This window comes from Hemiscyllium ocellatum, chromosome 1 (assembly GCF_020745735.1).
Source record: "Hemiscyllium ocellatum isolate sHemOce1 chromosome 1, sHemOce1.pat.X.cur, whole genome shotgun sequence".
NCBI classification, from domain to species: Eukaryota; Metazoa; Chordata; class Chondrichthyes; order Orectolobiformes; family Hemiscylliidae; genus Hemiscyllium; species Hemiscyllium ocellatum.
In genome coordinates, this window is record NC_083401.1 from 17,545,063 (window position 1) to 17,558,001 (window position 12,939).

At 43.5% G+C, this 12,939-nt stretch overlaps 1 protein-coding gene across 10 annotated transcripts in view; it reads right to left on the minus strand.

The window, feature by feature from the left end:
- LOC132824232 (transcription factor COE3-like) overlaps positions 1-12,939 on the minus strand; it is a 516,826-nt gene that overhangs the window by 448,499 nt on the left and 55,388 nt on the right. For all 10 annotated transcript variants that reach the window (XM_060839322.1, XM_060838666.1, XM_060839181.1 and 7 more), the window contains exon 6: positions 10,003-10,071. In XM_060839322.1, coding sequence (XP_060695305.1) covers positions 10,003-10,071 — 69 coding nt within the window. The remainder of the gene's footprint in view (positions 1-10,002; positions 10,072-12,939) is intronic.

Sequence of the window (12,939 nt, forward strand, 5' to 3'; positions counted from 1 at the left end):
AAGCCAAAGTGTGGGATGGAGGGTGAAGGTGAGTGGCGGAGTGAAAGACAATGAAAGAGTGAAAGAGAAAGAGCAAGGTTGAACGAGAGACAGTGAAAATGGGAGGCAAGAGACAGGGAGAAAAGATGGAAGAGTGCAAAGGAGAAACAGAGGGTGATTGACTAATGACAGAGGGAGAGGCCATAACAGCAGAAGTAAGCCATTCATATCAACTCTGCCATTCGATGAGAACATGGATGACCTGCTAATTATCAACCCCACTCTCCTGCCTTTTGCCCATAACTCTTGATTCACTTGTGATTAAAGATCTGTCCACCTAAGCCTTGATGGTCATGCCTCAACAGCCCTCAGTGGGAAAGAATTCCATAGGTTCAACACAGGTTCTCCTAGAGAAGAAATTCCTTCTCATCTCTGTCTACAATATGCGACCCCTTATTTTGAGATTTTGGTGAGGTCGCACCTTCTTGCAGTTCAAAGATCTAAGCGGAAATGACAAAGAAATGCTGTTTTATCACACAGGAACGGTGGAGTGTTATAAAACCAAGGGAGGTGGATGAATATAGCATACAGATTAGCTGTTGATTTAAATGAACAGTATAGCGGACCCAAAGGGTTGAATGGCTTCTTCCTGTTCCAGTGACTCAACATCAGTCCCAATCTGAGAATGTGTTATTACGGGCTTGACATTCAGCATTTCTGGTGCAGTGATTTCAACAGGAACCCCGTAATGGAAATCTGAGTAGGGCAGCCATTTCACTGTCTGATCAACTTTCTGTCTGTTCCAATGAATCGTGAGCCTGTGTACTGGCAGCATTAGCTTGTAGAGTGGAGCTCGTATTACACTGCTGCAATGCAGACATCAGAGTGGTCAAATGTATCACTAGTCAGGACTGCTTCAGTCGTCGCAATGTTTAAAACACACCGCATTTCATTCCTCCACTGCCAATGGTTAAACTGCTCAAGATACTCTGAGACCAGAGCAATAGACTTATATTGCTAAACATCACACAACACCAGGTTATAGCCCAACAGGAAGCACTAGCTTTTGGAGTGTTGCTCCTTCATCAGGTGGTTGTGGAGTATAAGACTGTAATCTTACAATCTTATGTTCCACAACCACCTGATGAAGGAGCAACACTCTGAAAGCTAGTGATTCCAATTAAATCTGTTGGGACTATAACCTGGTGTTGTGTGATTTTTAACTTTGTACACCCCAGTCCAACACCGGCAGCTCCAAGACTTATATTGAATCTACAACACAGAAAAGGCTATTCATCCCATCTGTACTGTGCTGATGTTTATCTTCTCTGATTCTCTTCATCCCACTCTGTCCATCTTTTTCGTTCTCGTGCATATTGAGCCATCACCTTGAATGTACTAATGCTGCTCATCATAGCAATGCCACAAGGTAGGAAGTTTCCCCTTCTCTCCACTCTCTGAATAAAGAGGGTTTCTCTACTTGACTGAGTAGTGAGTACCTTAATAATCTCCACACCATCCAGGTCAAAGCAGCTGACTGAATTGGCACCCCACCCAACGTCACTCCCTTCACCACCAACATTCAGTGACTGTATGTATGTATGTAGAGGTTGCACTGCAGAAATTCACCAAGGCTCCTTGAAGAGTAACTTTCAGGTCCGTGAGCATGACTATGTAGAAGGACAAACGAACGCTACCACCTCCAAGCTCTCCACTCCACAAGCCACTCTCCATCCCGATTTGGAAACTTCGCTGTCACTAGGTCAAAATCCTGGACCTCCCTCCCCAAAGAGCTTAAATATAGCAATGGTACAAGAAGCAACTCACACTCACCATTTTTCTGAGGACAGTCAGGTAAGCAATAAATGCTGGTCCATCAATTGATTCCCCCATCCCCTGAAAAAATATATAGTCACAGAGCTGTACAGCACAGAAACAGACCCACCAGTCCAATTCATCCATACAGACCAGATAATCTAAATTAATCTAGTCCCATTTGCCAGCACTTCCTCTAAACCCTTCCTATATGTACCCATTCAGATGCTTTTAAATGCTGTAACTGTACCAGCCTCCACCACTCCCTCTGGCAACTCATTCCATCCACGCACCATCCTCTGTGTGAAAACATTGCCACTTAGGTCCCTTTTTTAATCTTTCCTCTTTCACCCTAAACCTATGTTCTCTAGTTCTGGACTCCCCAACCCCAGGGAAAAGATTTTGTTGGTTCACCTTATCCATGCCCTCCTGATTTTATAAACCTCTGAGGTCACCCCTCAGCCTCCGACACTCTTTGGAAAACAGCCCCAGCCTCTTCAGCCTCTCCCTATAGGTCAAACCCTCCAATCCTGGCAACATCCATAGAACATAGAACATTACAGCGCAGTACTTGATGTTACACCGACCCGTGGAACCAATATGAAGCCTATCTATCCTACACTATACCATTTTCATCCATATGTTTATTGAATAACCATTTAAATGCCCTTAAAGCTGGTGAGTCTACTACTGTTGTAGGCAGTGCGTTCCATGTCCCTACTACTTTGATTAAAGAAACTACCTCTGACATATGTCCTGTAACGATCACCCCTCAATTTAAAGCTTTGTCCTCTCGTGCTAGCCATTACTAGCTGAGGAAAAAGGCTCTCCCTGTCCGCCCTATCTAAGCCTCTGATTATCTTATATGTCTCAATTAAGTCACCTCTCAACCTTCTTCTCTCTAACGAAAACAGCTTCAAGTACCTCAGACTTTTCTCAAAAGGCCTTCCCTCCATACCAGGCAACATCCTAGTAATTCTTCTCTGAATCCTTTCCAAAGCTTCTACATACTTCCAACAATGCGGTGACCAGAACTACATGCAATACTCCAGGTGCAGCCACACCAGAGTTTTGTACAGCCGCACCATGACCTTGTGACTCCGAAACTCAATTCCTCTACCAATAAAAGCTAACACGCTGTATGTGTTCCTCAAACTGTATCAACCTGGGTGGTAATTTTCATGGTTCTATGTACCTGGAGACCAAGATCTCTCTGCTCATCTACATTAGCAAGAATCTTACCATTAGCCCATACTCTTTATTCCTGTTGCTCCTTCCAAAGTGAATTACATCACACTTTTCTCCACTTAATTCCATTTGACACCTCTCAGTCCACTCTGCATCTTATCTCCGTCCTTCTATACCCTGCAACATTCTTCAGCACTATCCATAACTCCACCGACCTTAAGGTCAATCTGCAAAATTTACTAACCCATCCTTCTCAGCCCTCATCTCAGTCATTTATAAAAATGTCAAACAGCAGTGGCCCCAAAATAGATCCTTACATTACACCACTAGTAACTGAACTCTAGGATGAACATTTCCCATCAACCACTACCCTCTGGCTTCTTTCTGCTAGCCAGTTTCTGATTTGAACCACTAAATCACCCTCAAACCCATGCCTCTGTATTTTGTGCAATAGCCTACCGTGGGGAACCTTATCAAGCGCCTTACTGAAATCCATACACGCCACATCAACTGCTTTACCCTCATCCTTCTGTTTGGTCACTATCTCAAAGAACTCAATAAGGTTTGTGAGGCATGACTGACCCCTCACGAAATCATCTTGACTATCCCTAATCAACTTATTTCTCTTGAGATGATTATAAACCCTACCTCTTACAACCTTTTCCAACACTTTGCCCACAACCAAAGTAAGGCTCACTGGTTTATCGTTACTAAGGATGTCACTACTCCCCTTCTTGAACAATGGAACAACATTTGCTATCCTCCAGTCTTCTGGCACTATTCCTGTAGACCTTGTAAATTTTTTCCTGAACCCTCTCAAGTTACACAACATCCTTCCTTTAGGAGGGGAACCAGAATATTCCAAAAATATTTTTTAAAACCATCTTATATTTATGGGCCCTGGTTTTTTGACATAACCACAAGTGGAAACATTTGCTCTACGCCTACATGTTGCTTTGAATTTCCCACCAGGATGAGCTCTAGGCTGATTAGATCTCACTGCGGCTTGATTTTTGTGAACGGTTGCATCTAGTAGTGCAATGCATAATGCAATGTCCAAAACATACATCATTGAATCTTCCAAAGAAGATTAATAGAATCAAAACGTGGTACAGTACTGGACAGGCCATTTGGCCCAGGGTGTACATGTTTGCTTTTTTTTAAGAACTCCCATCTCCCTCATATTTCTCCTTAGCCCAGCAATTTTTTTTCCACTTCAAGCAGTTGACCAATTCCCTTTTGGGAACAATTACTCCATCTGCTTCCAACACCCACTCAGGCATTAAGTTACAGATAACCTTGATTGGTCAGTGTATTGAGTATAGGAGGTGGGAGGTCATCTTGCAGTTGTCCGGGACATTGGTTAGGCCACTTTTGGAATACCGTATGCAGTTCTGGTCTCCCTGTTGTAGGAAGGATGTTGTGAAACTTGAAAAGGTTCAAAAAAGATTGATAAGGATGTTGCCAGGGTTGGAGGATTTGAGCTATGGGGAGAGGCTGAATAGGCTGGGGCTGGAACGTTGAAGGCCTAGGAGTGACCTTATAGAGATTTATAAAATCATGAGGGACATGGATAGGATAAATAGACAAAGTCTTTTCCCTGGGGTGGGGAACTAGAGGGCATAGGTTTAGGGTGAGGGGGGAAAGACATAAAAGGGACATAAGGGGCAACCTTTCATGCAGAGGGTGGTGCATGTATGGAATGAGCTGCCAGAGGAAGTGGTGGAGGCTGATACAATTACATTTAAAAGGCATCGGATGAGTATGTGATTAGGAAAGGTTTAGAGGGATATTGACCAAATGCTGGCAAATGGGACTAGGTTTAAGTGGAACATCTGGTCGGTGTGGATGAGTTGGACCGGAGGGTCTCTTTCCATGCTGTACATCTCTATGACAACAACTCACAGTGTAAATCAAGTTTTCTCGATCTTCTCTCTGCTTCTTTCAGATCTGTGTTACTTGGTTCCCGACCTCCTTTATGCTGTCAAAACCTTTCATGACTTTATTAAATCTCCCCCCCTAATCTTCACTGTTGTGAGGTGCACAATCCCATCTCTGCCAGTCTTTCCACATCACTGGCATCCAGCTCTAGTTAGAAATACTGTGATATCCTGGGCCCTAATGTAAGGAGTGATATACTGGTATTGGAGGCAGTTCAAAAAGCTTAACTTGCATAATAAAAGGTAAGGCAAGACTATCTAATGAGGTGTCTAGTAAATTTGGTCTGAACTCCTTGGAATATCAAAGAATGAGAGGTGGCCTTATTGAAACATACAAGATTCTTAGGGCACTTGACAGGGTAGTTTTTTTTTACCCCTTGTGGGAAAATCTGTAATCTTAGAATAAGAGATTTTAAGACAGAGATAAGGAGGAACTTTCTCTTTCTGAAGGTTGTGAAAATGTGAAATTCTTTAAGGCTGAGGGTTGTAGAGATTGGGTCGATAAGTTGTCAATGCTGAGATAGACGGATTTTTAATCAGGAATGGAATCATGGGTTAAAGAGAAAAGGCAATAAAGTGGAGCTAAGGCTTGTCAGATCAGCCATGATCTCACTCGATGATGGGGCAGACTTGATGGGCTGAATGGCCCATGTCTACTCTTACATGTTATCCCTGGAGCCATTTGTGTAAATCTCTTTTGCATCTGAACTTTCTCACTATTTGATGGCCACAACTGAGCACAATACTCCAGCTCAAGCAGAATTCTACAATTGTTTATCATTACAACTGGCTCTGAAGAAGACTCATTTGGAGCATAAACTCTGTCCCTGTGTCTCAAGATACTGCCAGATCTGCCCCAGCACTTCCTGCTTTTAATTCAGAAATCAAGAACTGTTGGGCCTGTTCACAAGTTCACAGAAAAACTACAAAGGGTATATATTTTATGTCAGCAACCCAAAACTCAGGAAAATATTCAACTATTTGGCTGTTTTCCCACTTTAACATTTCTGAATCAAATCATTAACATTGAGGAGTTCTTTTTTGTTTACCCACAAATTAAATGTTCTTGTCTCATTACCAAAATGAAACTATAATCAATGTTGGATCTCTTCCTTTGAGTTCACTCTTTATCATCTGTCCTCTCTCACACTCTCTGTTGGAAACTCATGAATGAGACATGCTTAATCACCCTTCTTTCAGAAAGTGTCCAAAATACACAAGCAATGACAAAAAGGTTAATTGACAAAGGTTTCACTTGTTCATAAGAGCATGCAAACAACAAAAAAAAAGTAGTCCACTCGGTCCTTTGAGTCTGCTACACCATTCAATATAACCACAAAGGGCAGCACAGTGGCTCAGTGATTAGTACTGCTGCCCCATAGCATCTGTGTCGATTCCACCCTCAGCTAATTGTCTGTGTGGGGTTTGCACATTCTCCCCACGTCTGAATGGGTTTCCTCCCACAACCCAATGATATGCAGGTGAGGTGAACTGGCCAAGCTACAGTGCTCAGGGATGTGTAGGAAAGGTGCATCAGTTAGGGTAAATGTAGGGGAATGGGTTTGGCTGTCAGGATGTTTGACCTGATCGCAGCACCTCTGGGCTTATTTCATTTATTCCCCACCCATTTTACCACAAGGTTTTAAGAAATTACTTACAGCACAACTGGCTCACACCGCATTTATGCTCCACAAGAGCTTGCTCCTATCATTTCTACATGTAGCTCCCCTGTCCATTTGTTTCTCCCTCAAATCCTGCAATAGTTGACCCTTAAATGCAGCGTTGTTGATTTCAACTGCATCCTATTCTGCATTCACACAACTACTAGTTACAGAATATCCTGTGTTTAGCTCAGTTGGCTGGATAGCTGCTTTATAGCACAAAATGATGCTAACAACACAAGTTCAGTTTTTATGTTACCTGAGGTCCCCTTCTCAACCCTTGCTGTGGTGATGATTCTCAGGTTAAGCTTAGCACCAATCTTCCTTCTGTACTGATACAGTGGAACTATGATCTTGCTTGCCTTTTATTAGTTACCATTGTATGTGAATGGCCCTTAAATCTGGTCTTCCCTGCTCGAAGAAGCACCTTCTCCACACTTTGTTGCCAAATCCTTTCCTCATCTTAAAGACCTTTATCAGGATAGCTCTCAATCTTCTCTCTTCTCAAGAAAGGAACTCCGATGTGTTCGATCTCTTAACATTTGCCTGTACCTGTATTTTTTATTCACTACTTATCTATGCTACTTAACTCTGTGATCTGCCTGTATTACTGACAAGACAAAGCTGTTCACTGTGCCTCGGTGCACATGACAATAAATTCAATTCAGTTCAATTCATCTTTCCTGGTAAGTGTAGCATTTCAGTTCTTCCACATTTTAATCAATGTATTTGTCCATGTATTCTCCAGGGGCTCTGTATCCTTTACATAATACAAAGGCTTGAATTCTGCACACTACTCCAAGTATAGTCAAAGCAAAATTCTGTACGATTACAACATCTCTGCTTTCCAATTCAATCCTCCAGAAGGAACTTTGGGGGGAAAGAGATCAAAACAACAGCACTTTAAAAAGGAAGTTGAGAGACAACAGTAGAGACCACATGGTCAACTTTTTCACACAGAGGGTGGTGCGTGTATGGAATGAGCTGCCAGAGGAAATGGTGGAGGTTGGTACAATTACAACATTTAAAAGGCATCTGGATAGGTATATGAATAGGAAGGGTTTAGAGGGATATGGGCCAAGTGCTGGCAAACGGGACTAGATTAATTTAGGATATCTGATTGGCATGGACAAGTTGGACTAGGGTCTCTTTCTATGCTGTACATCTCAATAACACTTTGACTCTAAATGAATGGCAGCACTGTTTACTTTTTTGGATGGCATTAATAATTTGCATTGTTGCTTTTGATGATTTATACATCTGGACACACAGACCATGCTGCTCTTTAAGCTTGTTTTGGCATTTACTGTCCAAGAATGTTTTAATTTTTCGACCAAAATATATTACCCTGCACTAACTTATACTGGTCTCTTGACAATTACTTTCCCCTACTATAAATTCATCATCGCCTACCACTCACAGTCCTTCATATTAATTACATCTGTCATTTTGTCCCCTTCACCTATCCCCCAATACAATAGATTCAACTTAATGCATGATTTTGAGGAATAAGGACCATGTTTAAAGTTTAAATCAACTGTCCTACTACCTGGTGAACTACTGTTGTGGTTCTTTGTATTTTCTCTGTGTCCTCACAGGGAAATCATCACGCGATTCAGTCTTAGTCGTGGTTTGCTCTGAGGAAGCTCACAACTCAGACATGTGGACAAGTTCTGCAATTGTTTAATACAGATACTCAACTTCTCAAGTTGTGAATAAATTAACCTATGTATTTTGGTGTTAATTAATCCCTTACACGCGGTTGGTGCTTTGATGTTTATTCACTAAGTCAGCACAAAGAGAAGCAAAACACAAAAGTGCTACCAGCTAACTGACCTAAACATTCACCCTTAGAATCTTGTAAAGACCATTGGTCCTTTATACCAATGCAGGCCACTGGAAACAGAGATCCAAATAGTTCAATCTCCATCCCTCACCTGATCTTTCACATTTACGTTGGATATTTTGTTACCCCATTTTCCAATCACCTTTTGGAAATTGTTATCAAATCTGCTACCAACCTCCTTTCCAACAATAAGACCGTAAGAATTAGGAACAGGTGTAGGTGTCTTGGTTCCTTGAGCCCGGCTCTGCCATTCAATAGGATCATTGCTGATCCAAAATTCCTCATGCCCACTTTCCTGCTCTTTCTCTGTAACCCCTGTTTTCCCAATGGATCAAAAATCAGTCTATTTCAGCCTTAAATATACATAAGGACTTCACCCCCGCAAGAACATCTGTGGCAAGAACAGCTAAAAGGCTCACAACTCTCTGAGAGAAGAAAGTCACACAAATGTCAGTCTTCAATTGATGCCACTTTATTCTGAGACTATGCCCCTCTGGTACTGGACTCGCCAGTGAGGGGAAACATCCTCTCAGCATTTACCCTGTCAAGCCCATTAAGACTCCTATATGTTTCAATGAGATCACATCTCATTCTTCACTGAGTAGAATCCCAAATGTTTTTAGCTTTTGGGTTGGGATATCTGGTCAGCATGGACGTGTTGGACCAAAGGGTCTGTTCCCATGCTATACATCTATATGACTCTATGACAATCCCTTCATATCCTTCAACAGTGAACTCCAAAACAATACAACTCACTTAGTGAAGAGTGATTTTCACTCCCTCTTCCAAATTATCCGCAATTTGTGTCTTCTTTTTCCTTGTAGCTTCCCTAACTAATGGGCCTGGTTAGCTGACTTACAAAGCACAAGTAACACCAATAATGGGGGTTCAGTTCCCCACTGGAAAGGTTCACCTCTCCCATCACATGAGGCATAGTGATCACTGTCACTCTGTAATGAGAGACTTCACCTCGTAAGACTATGGCAACTTTACCTTTTACTTTTTTTTCCCTCATTTCAATCCTGCACAAATTTGAAAACCTGCATTTACCTTCCCTGGCATTCAAAGAGACTTAGAGCTTATCCAGTTGAGAAAAATCTGACCCAGACCTCAAGGAATTCATACAAAGACAACTTCAAGACTGGGTTGTATGTGGAGCCCTGAGATGTAATACTGAGACCCTGCAATCAAGAATCCTCCAATTAATTCGACCAATCAGTTAAACATTTAGGACCATTAGCTTGTCAGCTTATTGTTTATTGGTGCCTTTTCTCCCCAGGCGATGACCACACTGAGATTGTGCATTCGAGAGACAACAGCCTTGTGGAGAAACCATTTCTGCAGCTCAACACACAGTACCATTCAAGTCAACCAAGAGTCACTCCCCCCACAGAGTAAATCCAAAACAAATAAGACTCACAAACAGCCTGAGAGATAGTTCACCAGTCTACTAGTGCAAACAGGTAACAGGGAATCTCTGTGGCAGGACAGAAAAAAGAATCCTTATTGTGCATCATCCAAAGTTCAACAGGCTGGGAGTCACGGACCCAGGTAGGAAAACCACTTCCCTTACCTGTCGATGATCACTGGATCCGAGGGTGTTTCATTCCGGTTTCCACAGCTTTTCTTGTCACAACATCGGCTGGAGTGAAACAGAAATTGGCGGAATGTTAACACCAACAAAGACAAAAACAAGATATCACAGAACTCTTGACAGAACGTGCTGGAAAAAACTCAAAGGATCTAGCAGTTTCTATGGAGAGAGAAACAGAGTTAACATTTCGAGCCTGTGTTGGTGGTGGAGGCAGTGATTCTAAACTGCTTTGAAAGGAACTGCAGCTTAAATGCTGTTCGCTGCAGGGCTATAGGTCGTGTGCAGGAAGATGGGATTAGAAAGGGCATCTGAGTGTCTTTGGGTCGGCATGGACAAGATGGGCCAAATGGCCCTTGTCTGTCCTGAAACATTCCTATGGTTCTACACAGTCTAATGCGACTCTTCTTTGGCAACAGAAAATACAAGGAAATGTTGATGCACAGAGAGTGAGAAACCACATCAAAGATTACATTATACCCACAATGATTTTCTAGAAGGGAGTTCAATGATTTTGACCCAGCGACACTGTAGGAACAGAGATATAGATGATGTGGTGAACTTGTAGGTGGTGGTTTCCCCATGTGTTCTGCTGCCCTTGTCCTTCTAGGTGGAAGTGATCACAGAGTTGGAAGGTGCTGCCAAAGGAGCCTTGGTGAATTACTGCAGTGTATCTGCCCTTATCCTTTCAGATGGAAGTAGTTATGGGTTTGGAAGGCACTGTCTAAGAATCTTTGGTGAATTCCTTCAGCGCATCCTCTAGATGGTGCACCCTGTTGCTGGATGTTTGTGGATGTGGTGCCAATCAAGTGTGCTGCTTTGGCCTGGATGGTGTCAAGCTTCTTGAGAGTTGTTGGGGCTGCAAGGGTACACCATCACCTCTAAGTTCCCCTCCAAGTGTCAGATTGGTCTTCCTGGGAGTCAACCTAAGGAAAGCGATGGGCCCAGACAGTGTCCCCAGCTGAGCACTCAGATCCTGCACAGACCAACTGGAAGAGGTATTCATCGACATTTTCAACCTCTTCCTCCTACAAGCTAAAGTCCCCAACTGCTTCAAGAAGACCACCATCATCCCCGTACCTAAGAAAGCACACTCAATGTGCCTTGATGACTATTACCCAGTGGCTCTGACCTCCATAATCATGAAGTGCTTCAAGAGGCTGGTCATGGCCCACATCAACCCCAGTCTCCCAGCCTGACTCGATCTCCTACAATTTGCCTCCTGATGTAACAAGTCCCCAGTGGACGCCATATCCCTAGCCCTGCATTCATCACTGGAACATCTGGATAACAAGGACACCTATATCCTGCTTATTGACTACACCTCTGCCTTCAACACCATTATCCCCTCCAGACTGACCTCAAAACTCTGTGACCTTGGTCTCGGTTCCGCTCTCTGCAGCTGGATCCTCAGGATCCTGACCACAGACTGCAATCAGTGAGGATAGGTAACTGCACCCCCTCCACAATAACACTCAACACTGGAACCCCCCAAAGGATATGTCCTCAGCCCCCTACTGTACTCTGTGTACACTCTCAGCTGCACAGCCACATTCCAAATGAATGCCATCTACTAAGTTTGCTGATGACACTAACAGAGTAGGATGGATATCTAACAATGATGAGTCAAAATACTGAAGGGAGATAGAGGGCTTGGTCATGTGGTACAGTGAGAACAACCTCTCTCTCAATGTCGATAAAACTAAAGAACTGATCATTGAGTTCAGAAAGAAAGGAGGAGAGCACGCTCCCAACTACATCAACCAAACTGCAGTGGAGAGGTGGATAGCGTCAAGTCCCTTGCAGTGACGATAACTGACAATCTGTCACATGTAGATGTGATGGTCAAGGCGGCACAACAAGCCCCTTCTTCCTCAGGCAGCTCAGGAAATTCAGCATGTCCATTAAGGACCCCTCACCAACGTTTACAGATGCAGCATTGAGAGCATTCTGTCTGGATCCATAATGGCCTGGTACGGCAATTGCTCTGCCCAGGACTGTATGAAACTACAGAGGGTGGTGTGCACAGCCCAGACCATCACAGAAGCCAACCTTCCATTCATGGACTCCATTTACACAGCTCGCTGTCATGGGAAGGTTGCCAACATCATCAAAGACCCCCCTCCCACCTCAGTAATGATCTCCTACAACCTCTTCTGTCAAGTAGAAGATACAGTAGCCTGAACACATGCACCAGCAGGTTCAGGAACGGTTTCTTCCTGGTTATTATTAGACTGATGAATAGACTCCCAAGCCTCAAATGATGCTGATCTTGCTAACGGTGATCTCGCCTAGTGCACATCCTGTGCAATGTAATCTGTGCGCCTCTATCCAAGTCTTTTTACAACCACCGGCCTGTACATCCTAAATGGTGGGCTCAGGTTCAACTCCCACCATAATTTATATTTAAAATCCCATAGATGGCGAGAATGAAACTAGTGTTGTTTGTTGCTAAAAACCCATCTGGTTCATTAATCCCATTTAGGGAAGGAAAGCTGGTGTTTTTACCTGGGTCTGGCCTAGTTATGACTCCACAACAACACTAATGTGGTTCACTCTTAACTGCCCCTCAAGCAAACCGCCCCTTGGGTGGCACGGTGGCACAGTGGTTAGCACTGCTGCCTCACAGCGCCAGGGACCTGGGTTCAATTCCTGCCTCAGGCGACTGACTGTGTGGAGTGTGCACGTTCTCCCCGTGTCTGCGTGGGTTTCCTCCGGGTGCTCCGGTTTCCTCCCACAGTCCAAAGATGTGCGGGTCAGGTGAATTGGCCATGCTAAATTGCCCATAGTGTTAGGTAAGGAGTATGGTTGCGCTTCGGCGGGTCGCTGTGGACTTGTTGGGCCGAAGGGTCTGTTTCCACACTGTAAGTAATCTCATCAAATCACTCAGTTTATGAGCAATGAGGGATGGGCATCAAT